General features: G+C 38.1%; 1 protein-coding gene across 4 annotated transcripts in view; it reads right to left on the bottom strand.

Annotated features, from left to right (window-relative positions):
* Window positions 1-13,332, bottom strand: part of SPIRE1 (spire type actin nucleation factor 1) — a 122,878-nt gene that overhangs the window by 28,778 nt on the left and 80,768 nt on the right. For all 4 annotated transcript variants that reach the window (XM_085220746.1, XM_085220748.1, XM_085220745.1 and 1 more), the window contains exons 5-8: window positions 8,343-8,426; window positions 7,506-7,670; window positions 1,490-1,576; window positions 990-1,119 (exon numbers count right to left, since the gene is read on the bottom strand). In XM_085220746.1, coding sequence (XP_085076872.1) covers window positions 990-1,119; window positions 1,490-1,576; window positions 7,506-7,670; window positions 8,343-8,426 — 466 coding nt within the window. The remainder of the gene's footprint in view (window positions 1-989; window positions 1,120-1,489; window positions 1,577-7,505; window positions 7,671-8,342; window positions 8,427-13,332) is intronic.

The following is a 13,332-nucleotide window of genomic DNA, read 5'->3' as shown; positions in this document are numbered from 1 at the left end:
AAGAACAATGCACAAAAAGACTAATGGAACTATTTTTCTTTAGAGACAATGGATTGTTGCAATCCACTTGAATCTGGATCAGTGCCTTTAAGCACATGTGGCAGGCACAAATATTCTGTGTACGTGGATTATTTCATGCTTTTTCAACCATTAGATGCCACTTTCGCTCTTCAAAAATCCAGCTAGATCAGTTTTACTAATGCAGTTAAATATTGAGCTTTTAAAGTAAAGTATGTCACAATGTAAGGCTGCATTTGTCATGCTTTTGTCAATGTCAGAACCATTGAACTAGTGCAAATAGATGGTTGTTGGAAAGTGTAGTATTTGTATTTTATAACAGGGTGTTGAATGCACATGGCCGAAATGAACGGCTTTGCAGAACAAGTCTTAATTGTTTGTCCACTGAAAATATGCAACAACATGCTCTGTAACTTATGAAATGAAACTAAAATTTAGATTTAAAATAGAAGCAATGCTTTCAGCAAACAAATAAAAGCAGATTTTAGAATTATAGAAGGAAATCAATGCTTTCAGCAAACATAATAAAAGCAGATTTTCAACTAGAGTGAGGAAATTGATGATACTAATAACAGGAAACAAAGAGAAGAAAATTAATTAAAAACAGACATGTAAAGAATACTTAAAGATACGTAAGGAATATTGTTCCAGGGAGAACCAGCATCCATTCCATTCTGATCAAATCTAACATGAACTCTCAGATCCAACAAGCAATATAATGGTATTCCATTTATCTAACATATCAAAAACACAATGGGATCAAGCTGAACCATACAGTACCTTATTTTTAAAAATAATCTAGTACGAAGACTATACAGCCCTAGAAAAGCCTTTTGGTTCTTTATTCAGAAAGGACAAGAGTTACTTTATCTTCAGTGACAGCTACACAGATATTGCTACACAGATATTGGTGCTTCTTATGTGGAAAGTTTTCTGTGAAAGCTGCTGGTAAAAACTAGCAGCGTGCTTACCCAGCCTGCTACGCCTTATCTCATCTGGTGAGACTGGACGCAGCTTCCTCTCAGCCTTGATTTCCTCCAGTATCCTCTCGTGAAGGCTGCGTGGCCGTGGTGGAGTTGGTTTCAGTTTTCTTGCAGAGGCCTTGGGAGATAAAGACAATTATATTTACATAAAACAGTGCTTCCTCAAAAGTATATGTTATGATTTTTTTTTTAATAAAAAAAAAGTGGCATTTTATTATATGATTTTATGTGTACTCTTTTGAAAAACTCACAGAAACTGGAAAGAGAATTGTATTTTTCCCTGACTTAGAGATAAAGGGCTGCCGACAGGAGCAGCTGCTGGTTGGTGCAAGGTTATCACACAGTGCTCTTCAAGAGACTGTATTCTATGTATACAATTCAGTATTCCTGAAAGCCCATGTCGGAAACTATTTTTAACATATTCCCTGGACAGATATCCTTTACAAAGCCACACCTTCGTTAGAAAAGAAGAACACTGGATTACATACAGGATTTAATGGAGGTCGTGATCGGATGAAATCCAGGATTATTTCATGGGCACTCTTTTTTAATCGAGGTGGAATGTCACCATTGACCTGGAAAGGAGAAAGTGAAAAAAAGATATATTTTCATGTCCTGCATTCATATTTGCACAGATGATGAGACTGAAAACTCAGGACATCCATGACAGAGCCTGCAGCGTTCTGACATCTGCACCAGACATACAAGCCCACCAGTTTTAACAGCACAATAATCCATATGCAGAACAGAGGTGAGAAAAATCTTACTAGATCACACCTTTTCAGCTTTGGAGATAGCTGTAGTTGTAGCTATGGAATAACCACAGTTGCAGCAGCATCCGTAAGCAACACTTAGGGTTTTGAAATGATGGAATTAACTATTAGGACTGCAATCTCAGCTGCAGGAGAATGCAGACAAAGCTTGTATCTCATTTGATGGAAAAGGCACCAACATTTTTTAGGAACATGTATTTGAGCCATGACAACCACTGCACAGTCTCTAAACCTCAGTTCTTAGATTCCGATGCTCTTCAAGAGGTTTTCTTGATCTCCTTATCATCTCCCAAGCACTACTGTGAAAACAAAGATTGCACCCAAGTGCAAGGTTTTGCACTTGGATCACAACAGTCCCAGATATGTATGCAGAATGAGAGAACTCCTCATAGAGAGCAGCCCTGCAGACCTGGCAGCCCTGTGGACAAAAAGCTGGACATGAGTCAGCAGTGTGTGCTTGCAGCCTGAAAGGCCAGCAGTATCCTGGGCTGAATCAAAAGAGAGGTGGCAGCAGGAAGAGGGAGGGGATTGTCCCACTTCTCTGCCCTCATTAGTACCTGGAGTACTGTATTCAGTCCCAGTCTCCAACAAAAGAAAGATGTGGAGTTGTTGGGAGTGTTTAGAGTGTCGTGAGGATGATCAGGGGGCTGAAGCATCTCTGTTATAAAAAGGATTGAGGGAGCCAAGCTTGTTTAGCTTGGAAAAGAGAAGGTTCTGGGGAGACTGCACTGTGGCCTTTCAGTATTTAAAGGGAGTTTAAGAGGAGGGAGGCTGACTTTTTGCACATTCTGATAGTGACAGGACATGGGGGAATGGCTTTAAACTAAAAGAGAGGAGATTTAGGTTAGACACTAGGAAGAAATTCTTTACTGAAAGGGTGGTGAGGCGCTGGCACAGCTGCCCAGAGAAGCTGTGGTGCCCCATCCCTGCAGGTGCTCAAGGCCAGGTTGGATGGGGCCCTGGGCAACTGAGCTGCTGGGGGGCAGCCCTGCTGATGGCAGTGGGTTGGGGAGGGCTGGGCTTTAAGGTCCCTTCTGACCAAAGCCATTACGTGCTTTTAGCAATGTATGAAAAATAAGCTCCTTTGTTTTTTGTGTTTACCAAATTTCTCTGCTGTTCTGGACATGAGAAGCTGACCGGTGTGGATATCCCAGCAGGAGAGAGATCCTCTGGACATGTTTTGTGTCTGCCTCTCTACGTGCATGTTAAAATATTAGTCAAAAGTAAAGCGGAGTTTGCCAATACGTCTATAAAGTAAATTAACTAGAATGCTATGGCACTGAAGTACAGATAAGAGACCAGAAGAGAGGATGTGTGGAAAGTGTTCTCATTCACTCATATTTTTCTGAAGAGATAGGTACCTCACGTACCTCGTTTAGGAATAAGATCACATACAGCTCATCACAGGAGACAGCAATTCACTACATATACATGTGTATAAAACAACGGGATATAAAACAAGGCAACAGAGATTTTTGTATCTTCTGAAGAAGGTATAAACTATAAGCTGAAAATAATGCTATGGGTTTGCTTAAAAAAACCATTTGCCAGGTTCAGACTTTATATAGCATAGTGTCCAAGCACCCTATCAGGGATGAGAGAACATCCCATGCCACACATATTTCTGGCACCTTCTATTACTATACAGTACCTGACTAACAGTCTCGCTCTTCAGTTTGACAGAAATTCCTATAATACTATATTCCTTAGACTAAATGTCCCAAATTTCAACACTTTATCTTTTTTTTTTTTAGATGAGCCAGATGGTTTGACTTGCTTTAGGAGAGATAAAACTCTCCTAAATTCTGCAGTCAGAAAAATGAGTTTAAATTCCTATACGGTCATCTGAATGAACCCTAACTAAACCTCACCAATGCCACGCAGCTTCCACACCAGATCTGCTGACCCAAATCATGCCCAGTGTATAGGCTGAGGAAGTGACAGCCTCCCATTGAAGATTCATCCTTTCCCTGACAAGGAATTGGATGCAGAGTCCCCTTGCATTGCTTCATTGCTTTCTTGGGTATCCTTTCTGGAGCTATCCTACCCCAGACACGGTCCAATGTTCTCCCACTCACACTATAAGCTCCCTTAGTGGGAACTTCATACTGTCTGCCACAGAAAACCAAGCTGCTAAACCATGCAACATGTCATCTTCCCAGAAACAGTACAGTAAAATTAAAATGAAAAAGATTTATATTAAGTGGTGATTAGACATTTTATGATAAGGAGAACCTTAATTTAAGGGATATGATTGATTTCCTCTGTTTAAAGACTGTTGTTTAAAGAGCAACTCTTCAAGGACAGCAGATTCTTAATGAAATGCTAAGTCTCTCATCCCCCGGTTACTGTTCATCAGATGTCAAAGTTGATAGCTTAAGTTGAGAGTTATTACCATCAGAACAGTCATTTTGTACGCTGATAATCTCACTTCCAGCCTTGGGGGAACAACTCTCTGCACATCATACGAGGAAATAAATAATACATGGCTCTGAGCCTTTCACCTCAGGGCACTGTATGCACTGACTTAACACCATCAGAGTGCAATTAGTAGCAGCATTCCCATTCGATTGGAAAAGGAGAAAAATAACTTCTGCTTAAGTGATTTTCGCAGGATGTGGAGGAAACTAGTGGCAAAGCAAGTGGATGTTTACTGGTTGCATGAGCCAACAACCTGAGAGCGCCAAGGGCAGAATCTCCCTTCTCCTCCTCTGCTCCTGAAAAGATGCTGATGGGAAAGATAGCGAAGAGGAGCTTTTATCTTCTCAGTCCATGTTAGATCTATCTCTTTACTCAAACTAACTCCTGCTGTAATGAGCAATTTAACATGCATCTTTTATTTTTAATTAATTAATTAAAATTCATGGCCCAATTAAAGTCTAATCAGAGCTATATCGCACAGATGCAGAATAGATGCAAAATTCTTTCTGTCAGATTCCAACAGCCCCAACTGCAAACAAATATCTAAATAAGTACCTCAAAATGCTCACTGCTGTACCTAGGACACCTCCTAAACTTCTGCAGAAGTGTGTGATAAAGGCAAAGAATGACAAAGGGATGGTTCTCTGCTTTGAGCACCTGAACACCACTCACTAAAGACAATTCTGACAACAGAACAACAGCCTCTGTAATGCCCAACTGGACAAGTTGGCTGGAGTTGTCCCTGATGATGGCCTCCTCACATCTCTCATGTCCACTCGAAATGTCTGAAATTTCATATATAACTGTTACAGCAGTTAATTTAAACACTGTAATATTTTAAATACTATAATGAAATAAACATTTTTTGTTGAAACTACCCAAATAACCATGCCAGAGGATTCCCAGATTAGACATCTAAATGACTGGATATTTTTGACAGCAATAATTTAAGTCTACAAGCCTAAGTTCACCTTTTGTAGCACAGTCAAGCTAATACTACTGTATCAAATATATTTGTGGAGAGCTCTAATACTGAGATATGAGCACCATAATTTAAGAATTTAATTATAAAGCAATAATAATATGTTTGGATACTATATAGAAGGTACCTCAGAGCCATGCACTGAAAAACTAATGTAAGAACTGCTACTACTCAAGAAATAGAACGGGCAGTGCGCATCTTGGAGAGGGGAAGTGGGCAGGAAGGAGAACTCACTATGAATGGAGGAGAAATTAAAAGCTGCAGATTTACACATAGGCATTAGAAAGAAAAGTAGAAAGAAACATAATCCATCTTTCCCAGGCTGCTTTAAAATTCAGATTTGGGGTTCTTGTCATTTTTTCCTTTTTTTTTTCAAGAAGCATGACAGTCTCCTCCGATGGGAATATATATAATTAGCTCTAACCCACAGCAGTCAGCTAGAAGATGCTGTATTTATGACATCTAACCAAAATTGTAATTCTGTACAAATCCTTCAGGCTCCACACATTTCATATCAACCTGCATTATTATTGTGCGTGCTTTGCACATTCTGCTGGCAGACCCTGCAGCAGAATCCAGATTATAGGTTGGACAGCTTATAATAAGAAAGAAGCTGTTTTTCTAATGGCAAGTCACTAGCAGTTGTTAGACCAAGGCAGCAATTGCTTCAGAGATAACACTACAGGTCCTGTACCTGCAGCTGATTGGAATCTCAATTCATGTTTGTGCCCAGAGGTCAATTTGGATCCACCTAGTAGGCAAGACAGAAGGACAAAAATAGATGATTGCAGGGATTTCATCTACAGTGAGAGCCTGGATGAACAGGGGAGCAGCTGTGCCTCCAATACCTACTAGATAATGAAGAAAATCTCCTTGGAAGAGGCAGGATCCTGCTGAACAGATGAATTAAAGCCCAGCATGCCAAAAGCAAGAACAGATGACCCAGGGATTCCCATTCAAACACAGCTACTATCCTGACTGCATACAGTAATTAAGGAACTGAGGGAACTGTTCTTTTGCAGTGGACAGTATGAGCAGATAGCACTATTTTCTGAATTGTTAGTGTAAAGATAGATAGACATCATTCCTGGGTGTGTATTTTAACCTAATGACTTAAAAGAAAATTACTCCAGAAAAATTGCTGCAGACAAAAACCTGATAGTCTAAATTCAGACCTTGAGTAGGAAAATACTTTCACCTCATACAACAAAAGGCACTTACATTGTAATAGGATTCATTTATTTGTTCTCCATGTTATAGTTCCAACTTTTTCCTCCTCTATTATTTTCTCTAGTGATCTTTAATAGAACTACATGCTTGCTGCTTCTTTCATCTCCGAATTTTTCTTCTGGAAACATGGCTTTCTCACTAGCAAAAGTTCTGTCACCTTTTTTTCAGGAATGCAAATATAGTTGAATACTGGATATTCTAACAATATGCTTTTTCTCTAACTAATAACAGGCATAGATAATAAGTGCAGGGCATGAATATTGATATTGACTAAATACATGCCTTTGACAAAAGGGTTTAAAATGTCCTAGTAAGGATAAGTCACTTTAAGTCACTTTAAGTCACTTGCTGCTTTATTAGGAAGAACATCTTAATGCTGAACACAATAGAAACCAAAAGAACTGGGAGATGCCAGTAGATATCAAATGAGTCCTGATGAGAAGAGTTCCCCAGGTCAGTCTTACATGTATCTTTTTGAGGATTTAGGAGGAGGCTCATCAATCCTCTCCAATTTGCTCAAGCATTGTTTTTTTTCAGGTAGGATATGCTGAAAATAATTGAGCTGTACTTCTGCAAATTGAAGACTTAAAATGTTTTACAGAACGCACTCCTTGAAAATTATTAGCAGATCATAGCAATTTAAGTTTTCAAACACTGTATGTTTTCCTCTTCCATCACAGTATCTATCGCTCATGTAACAACAGGAGAACACTTTATATTCTGGAATGCGATATTTATATTGCATAAATTATGTTGCATCTCAACATAAATGTTCTCCCCTGCAGAAGCCTAAAACAGTATCTTAGTAGAAAATATGACAGGACTCTTGGTATGATTATTACAGTTACCATAAAACCAACAGAAATAATTTGTTCAAGCATGTGATAAGAATGTCTTTCAAAATTTTAAATGCCTGCCATATTGAAAACAAAGCACCCATTTGTTACTTTCACATTTTTCTCCTCAATACACTATACAGATTGAAGATGCCATATAAAACCCATGATCAATACTATCTAAATGAAGAAATGAAAAAAAAAAAAAAGTAAAAAATAAATTAACATTTCAGATTTGACAAATTCTAGTAATGTGACTCACCATGACCTTTCTTAAGGTATATCGTTTGGATCTAATATCATCCATCAGCATTTCATATGGTGTGAGCTGATATTCTATGGGGAGTGGGTTGTATTGACGCTCTTGGACTTTCTTGAGTTTGACACCGTTTCGTAAATCCCGCATCACTTGTACCCAAAAACGAGCCTGAAGAGAAGAGAGCAAACTTATATTTAATGCCTGTATACTAACCCAGATTGTTGCTCATTCCCCTTTTCGGACACCACCAAATATATACAACTGCATCACCCATTTTGTTTGTTGTTATCTTATATAACCCTGTTTTTAACCCTCATGACCATTATGAAAACTTTTTTTGCAACTCAGTCTCACCTCAAGTGATATTCATCACTGAAGTAATACAGTAAAAAGATTTCCAAGTTCTCCTAACATGTATCCAAACTGTCATTTCAAGTACATATGCACATCAGAAAGTTTCTACATATACAACTAGTATAATGTGAACTATAACAGTGATAGAATCCTAAACTTTGTTTCCCTTAGGCCTTCATTATTTCTGAAAAAATTTCTAGCAGCAATTCACACAGAAATTGTGGAACAGATTCCAAATCCTGAGGTCTAGTAAGTAACACACTCTGTACCCAATTTTCTTTTACTCTGCTTGCCACGTGCATTTCCCTCGTATTTTTGAGCAGTGGCAATGGGTGGAGAGGAGAAAGAATAGGTGGTGGATAGGAGATTGAAATTGAGGACTCTTGATTTCAATCAACATTGACTTTAATAAACAATTTTAGGTAAGCACTGTGAAGATTTATAAATTACTGATGATGCTGAATCAGTATTCAATTATTGTCTTACCCAGTCAGCATTCTTTAATTCATCAAGATCTGTGCTGGATTCATCACTTGTCTCTTTATCCATTTCTTGAATCTTCTTCAGATTCTGTGAATGAAAAGAAAATTAGCCAATAAACTAGACTGTGGCAATACTTTAAAGCTATGCACAGAAAAAAGAAAAAAAATACTAGCAAGTTTGTTAAACTCCAAAATAGAAAAGGGAACAATTCATAACAAAAGTACTGTTATGTAGACAGCTTATTTGTGCAGAATGAGAATTCCCAGAAACCAGTTGCAAGAGGAAATAAACTATGTGAAATCCTTTAAATAGAATAGTGACAGACTTGTATTTATACAGAAATTAAATAGCCTGTATAGCACAATTACGTGGTTTTATTACCCAGAATCCAAAATCTGTGAGTAAGGCAGGGGAACGGATCTTTTGTAAGTAAAAATTACTATTTATGAACAAGATAAGATGATGCAAATGTGGAAAATGTTTGCAAAGGGGAATAACAAAGTTTTTATACTAACAAAAGTTACAGTGAACAAACAGGCAAGCTCACATACAGGCATATGCAAATAAAAGATTTAAATTTGTGATTTGAGTGACTTCAGAGAAATGATCCTATTCACAAATAACTGCATACTCAAAATGCTATTTTCTATTTTACTTCTGTATTGAAATTTTCTGGAATCGGCATTACAAACAAATTTTTAATACTCCATTCCATTCCACTTTAACAGAACATTTTCCAGGAAATCCTTACCAATGTTTAATTTGATCTGTTTTCTTGTTACTTATGTATTAAAATTGATAGTTAAATCTGCTAACAAATTCATTATTGTATAAAACTAAACCTATAGTCCAGAGGTCTGATAGAGACATATTTATCTGTATGTTAAAAACATTCCTCATGCTGCTGAGCACTCAAGCTCTTCTTTTAAGGGACCTGAACGAGACTCAATTCAGCCTCTCAGCTTCCCAGAAAGCTTAAAAATAAGCATAACTTGTAAAACATTTTTTCCTGCAAGTAGTTCCTAAGCTGTACTCATTTCTAGGGAAGAAATGCCAGCACTGGAAGAGGGCTTAATTTGCACACGTAACAAGTATCTACCACAGCTGATGGCAAAGACATGTGAGTGAGTCAGCCACCACAGAGGTTTTGGAAAGATAACAGATGGATTATTTATTGTCTTATTTAAGCGAACAACACAACTTGCTTTCACATCAAAGAAGAAATACTACCCCTGTGCTATAAAAAACAATACATAATTTATAGGAAGACTCTCAGAAAACCTCTAAATCACCCATGCTACAGAAGTAAGTTACCACTGCATACTCCAGGAATCTTTTGGCACGACTTGCAGCATTGCCACAGAATGCCCAGCTGGGAAAAAGTGTTCACATGAAAACTCGTGTTGGCTGTGCTGCAGCGCACAGAATTCAATCTAACACTTACAGGCCATAACCCTTTTTCATAGGGAAAAAAAACAACAAAAATGGTAAGAACTGGTAACACAAAAGCCTCATTTATGCATATTTTCCCATCCAGCATTCCTTCTTTTCTGTGTCATTTCCAAAGCTGAAGTAATAATTTTGAGGATGGTGGCATCTGTGAACTGTAATTTATTTGCCTTCTTGTGAATGGCTAACACTTACTAATAAAATCATTTGAAGGCTTTCTCCTTTTCCTTCATCATAATAAATAATTATCTTCAGCAAATGAACTCACAGCTGTCAGATTTGCTCCTGCTTTCCATGTACCTTCTGGAAGGTACGTATTAATTTTTTAAAATTAACATGTTCCAGATGTTTAACCTCCACTTTGTTTAGCAAGACCTGCAGCAATTACCCACTTCAGCAACAATGTTCCCTACAATACACTTAACTGGGCAGATTTATGCCCAAAGGCTGATGCCTTTGACTGACATAAATATTCCATGAAGCTAAAAAGACTACAACCTATTTTTCTTTACAGTTAAGAATAAGAAATGGAAAAAAAAAACAAACCCAAAACTCAACACCTAAACATCTGAAAGATCTTCCAAATAAGGCAACCACCTAATTATTTTATCTGTAACATAGCTAAAGGGGGAGTTTCTACTTTAGAAAGCTCGGGTGTAAGTGATGCTGGCTATCAAACACTGGGGAGCTGTGAGAGCCAAACCCAGCATCCATGCAGAAGGTCTCCCAAAGAGCAGTTGTACGATACAAATGAGCTGGCATAAGCACAGGCTACTGCCCAGGCTAGAATCCTGATCCTCCTCATCCAGCTGAGAGCTCCTAGCACTTCTCATGTGTGGGCACAGACACCCACTCCACCCAACGCTGAGCTGTTTGGGGAGGAAAACCTGCAGGGAGAACAAGTCACTTTGTCACCGGCATAGATCCCTCTTACTCGCAGCAGCTCAGACCCCTAAATGCAGCTCATCATTCAGTAATTGGAGAACTGTGAAGTAATTTCCATCGCTATAAAATATAGATAGCTTTGGAAAATCAGGAGAAAAAGAAACAGTACTCTGTCCTTGCAGTCAGGATTTATGAAATTTCTCTAATTCTTCTTCATCTGCCAGGTGCTGCTTAGGAAGGAATAAATTCACAATGACAAACGATTACGTTTAAATTTCTAGACAAAATGAAATATTACTATTTCCTTCCAGCACCCCCTGCCATTATCAGTAGGTTTCAGAATAGGTTGCAGTTGTAAATTATGGAAACCAAACATTTACAACACAACAGACTGTTTGTTAAAACTTCATTGTGATCCAAAACCTTTGAGTAACCTCAGCTGCTGTGTCCATTTGTTCTTACCCTTGGGAGGGTGGATTAAGAAAATCTATTACAGAATAATAAATACAATAAGCCTAAATGGGTTTCCTTTTTAGAAAGTGAAAACATCTTAAAAGGGTTTTTCTAAATGATCCCAGAACCTCAGACCCATACCACAGATCTGATTCATCTACTACAGGCTGGGAACACATTCAGGAAAAAAGGGTTAGATGTGTAAGCAGCAAGGGTTTCAACAGCTCTGGTTTTTTTAAACCATTACAGCATTTGGCCATTTTTTTCTCCAACTGCACTGTGTGATAAATGCTAGTAACAAAAATACCAAATTTCTTCAAATGTCTTTCTGTACTATTACAAGTTGGCAGCTGATTTGCTGCTGCTCTGTGTCCCACATTTGTCCCCCATTTGGGACACGTGCTCCTATGCCTAGTGACAGATGGGAGCTTATGTAAGGCACTTGTCAGCAAAGCATCAAGGACTTGCTTCCACAAAGTGCTCTAAAACACAATGTTTTATTGAAAATGATATTCTCAGGAATGCAGATCTTCATTTTATCTTTCACTAGTCTCACAACCCAACCACCTGCAGTTCTCAGAATATGAATTCTTGTTCATTTGGTCACTGATGCAAGTGATTCTTACACTGCTATTAGGGAAACTAATAACGTGTTCTTCCACCTTTTGTGTCAATTAAAAATATATAACACATCTATGGGGAAAAGCTGCTTTTATGTATTCAACTATCCATTCTGATTTAAATTCCAAAGGCTCAGCCAGCAGCATTACTCCACAGAATCACAGAATGGCTTGGGTTGGAAGCGACCTTAAAGCCCAGCCATCCCCAATGCCCTGGAATCAGCAGGGCTGCTAGCTCAGCTGCCCAGGGCCCTTCCAACCTGGCCTTGAGTGCCTCCAGGGTTGGGGAGGCAAACCTCTTCCACCACTCCAGAACACTCAAAGTAAGAAACTTCTTCCTAACATCCAAAATAAATCTTCCCCCCTTGTTGTATCACTATCTGCTCATGTAAAATGTCAGTCTCCCTCCTGCTTATAAGCTCCCTTTAAGTACAGAAAGGCTACTATGAGGTCTCCCTGGTGCCTTCTCTTATTCAAGTTGAACAATCCCAGCCCCCTCAGCCTTTCTTCATAAAAAATGTGCTGTTTATGAAGATGCCCAAACTCCTTTAACCCAGGTGACAATTGTTGAAGGGAGTTTCAGCAGTCTCTGAAGAATTCCCTCATTCTTCACGTCATTTTAAGAGTATCACTGGATATCAGACAAAGTTTCTCATAAACAGTGGTGTGGGTTCCAGAAAGGGCAGTAGTGACCTTAAGCAGCAGTACTGCTTAACATACTATTAATAAAGAGGGAAACACAAACAAAAGAAACCAACCAAATGTTTGAAACACTGAATTACAATGCCCACAACACACACACACCACACACACACACACACAATAAAACAAGTAGACTTTTCCCTTATTAAAAAGATTGCAGTGGCTCCACAACTGAGGGATCAAACAAATTGTGATGTGGTCGCAAGCTTGATGACAACACAGTTGCAAAAGTGTAATCACTGCAAGCCTGGGAGTGCAGGTAGATCAAGGTTAAAGCAGAAAGGTTTGTGGATCAGTTTCTCCAGCTTTCTCATAATCTAAGCAAGTGTATTTAACAGCTTTCATAGTCATGAGACTCTTAGGAGTAACTTGGTTAATGACTGTATTTCCAAAATAAGTTATCCATTAACATTATTTAGGTACCTATTAACTAACTACCTTTATAACAATATTTTGTACAATATTACACCAGTATAGCCATGTTAAATGAAAAGTAACAATCTACTTTCTTAATTAACTGTTTTCCAGTTGAGTCTTTACATAGCATGAAGCTAGGGGAAAAAAAAAAAAGTAACAATTTAATTTTTACTTACGTCTTTTATTATATTTTGCAGATTAACATTTTCCTATATGTAATGCTAAAATATATGCAGGCAGACTGAAAGAATTGTGATTCTATACTAGAAAGGATAGAAATCATAGGTAGCAGAGTTTAACAGTACAAAAATAACAGATTGGAGACTCATCTGTGTTCTACTAATAACTTAGTTAATTAAAAGGCATACCGTGCATAATGAAATTATGGACAAGTTTTCAATGAACTCCCACTGAAAATGAAGATGTGAGCAATTAAAAACTATATAAAATTTTAATTAGTTTGGTAG

The sequence above is a fragment of the Meleagris gallopavo genome, chromosome 3 (genome assembly GCF_905368555.1).
Source record: "Meleagris gallopavo chromosome 3, MGAL_WU_HG_1.1, whole genome shotgun sequence".
NCBI classification, from domain to species: Eukaryota; Metazoa; Chordata; class Aves; order Galliformes; family Phasianidae; genus Meleagris; species Meleagris gallopavo.
Note: the sequence above shows the minus strand (reverse complement) of the source record. Positions and strands in the feature narration are given on the sequence as shown.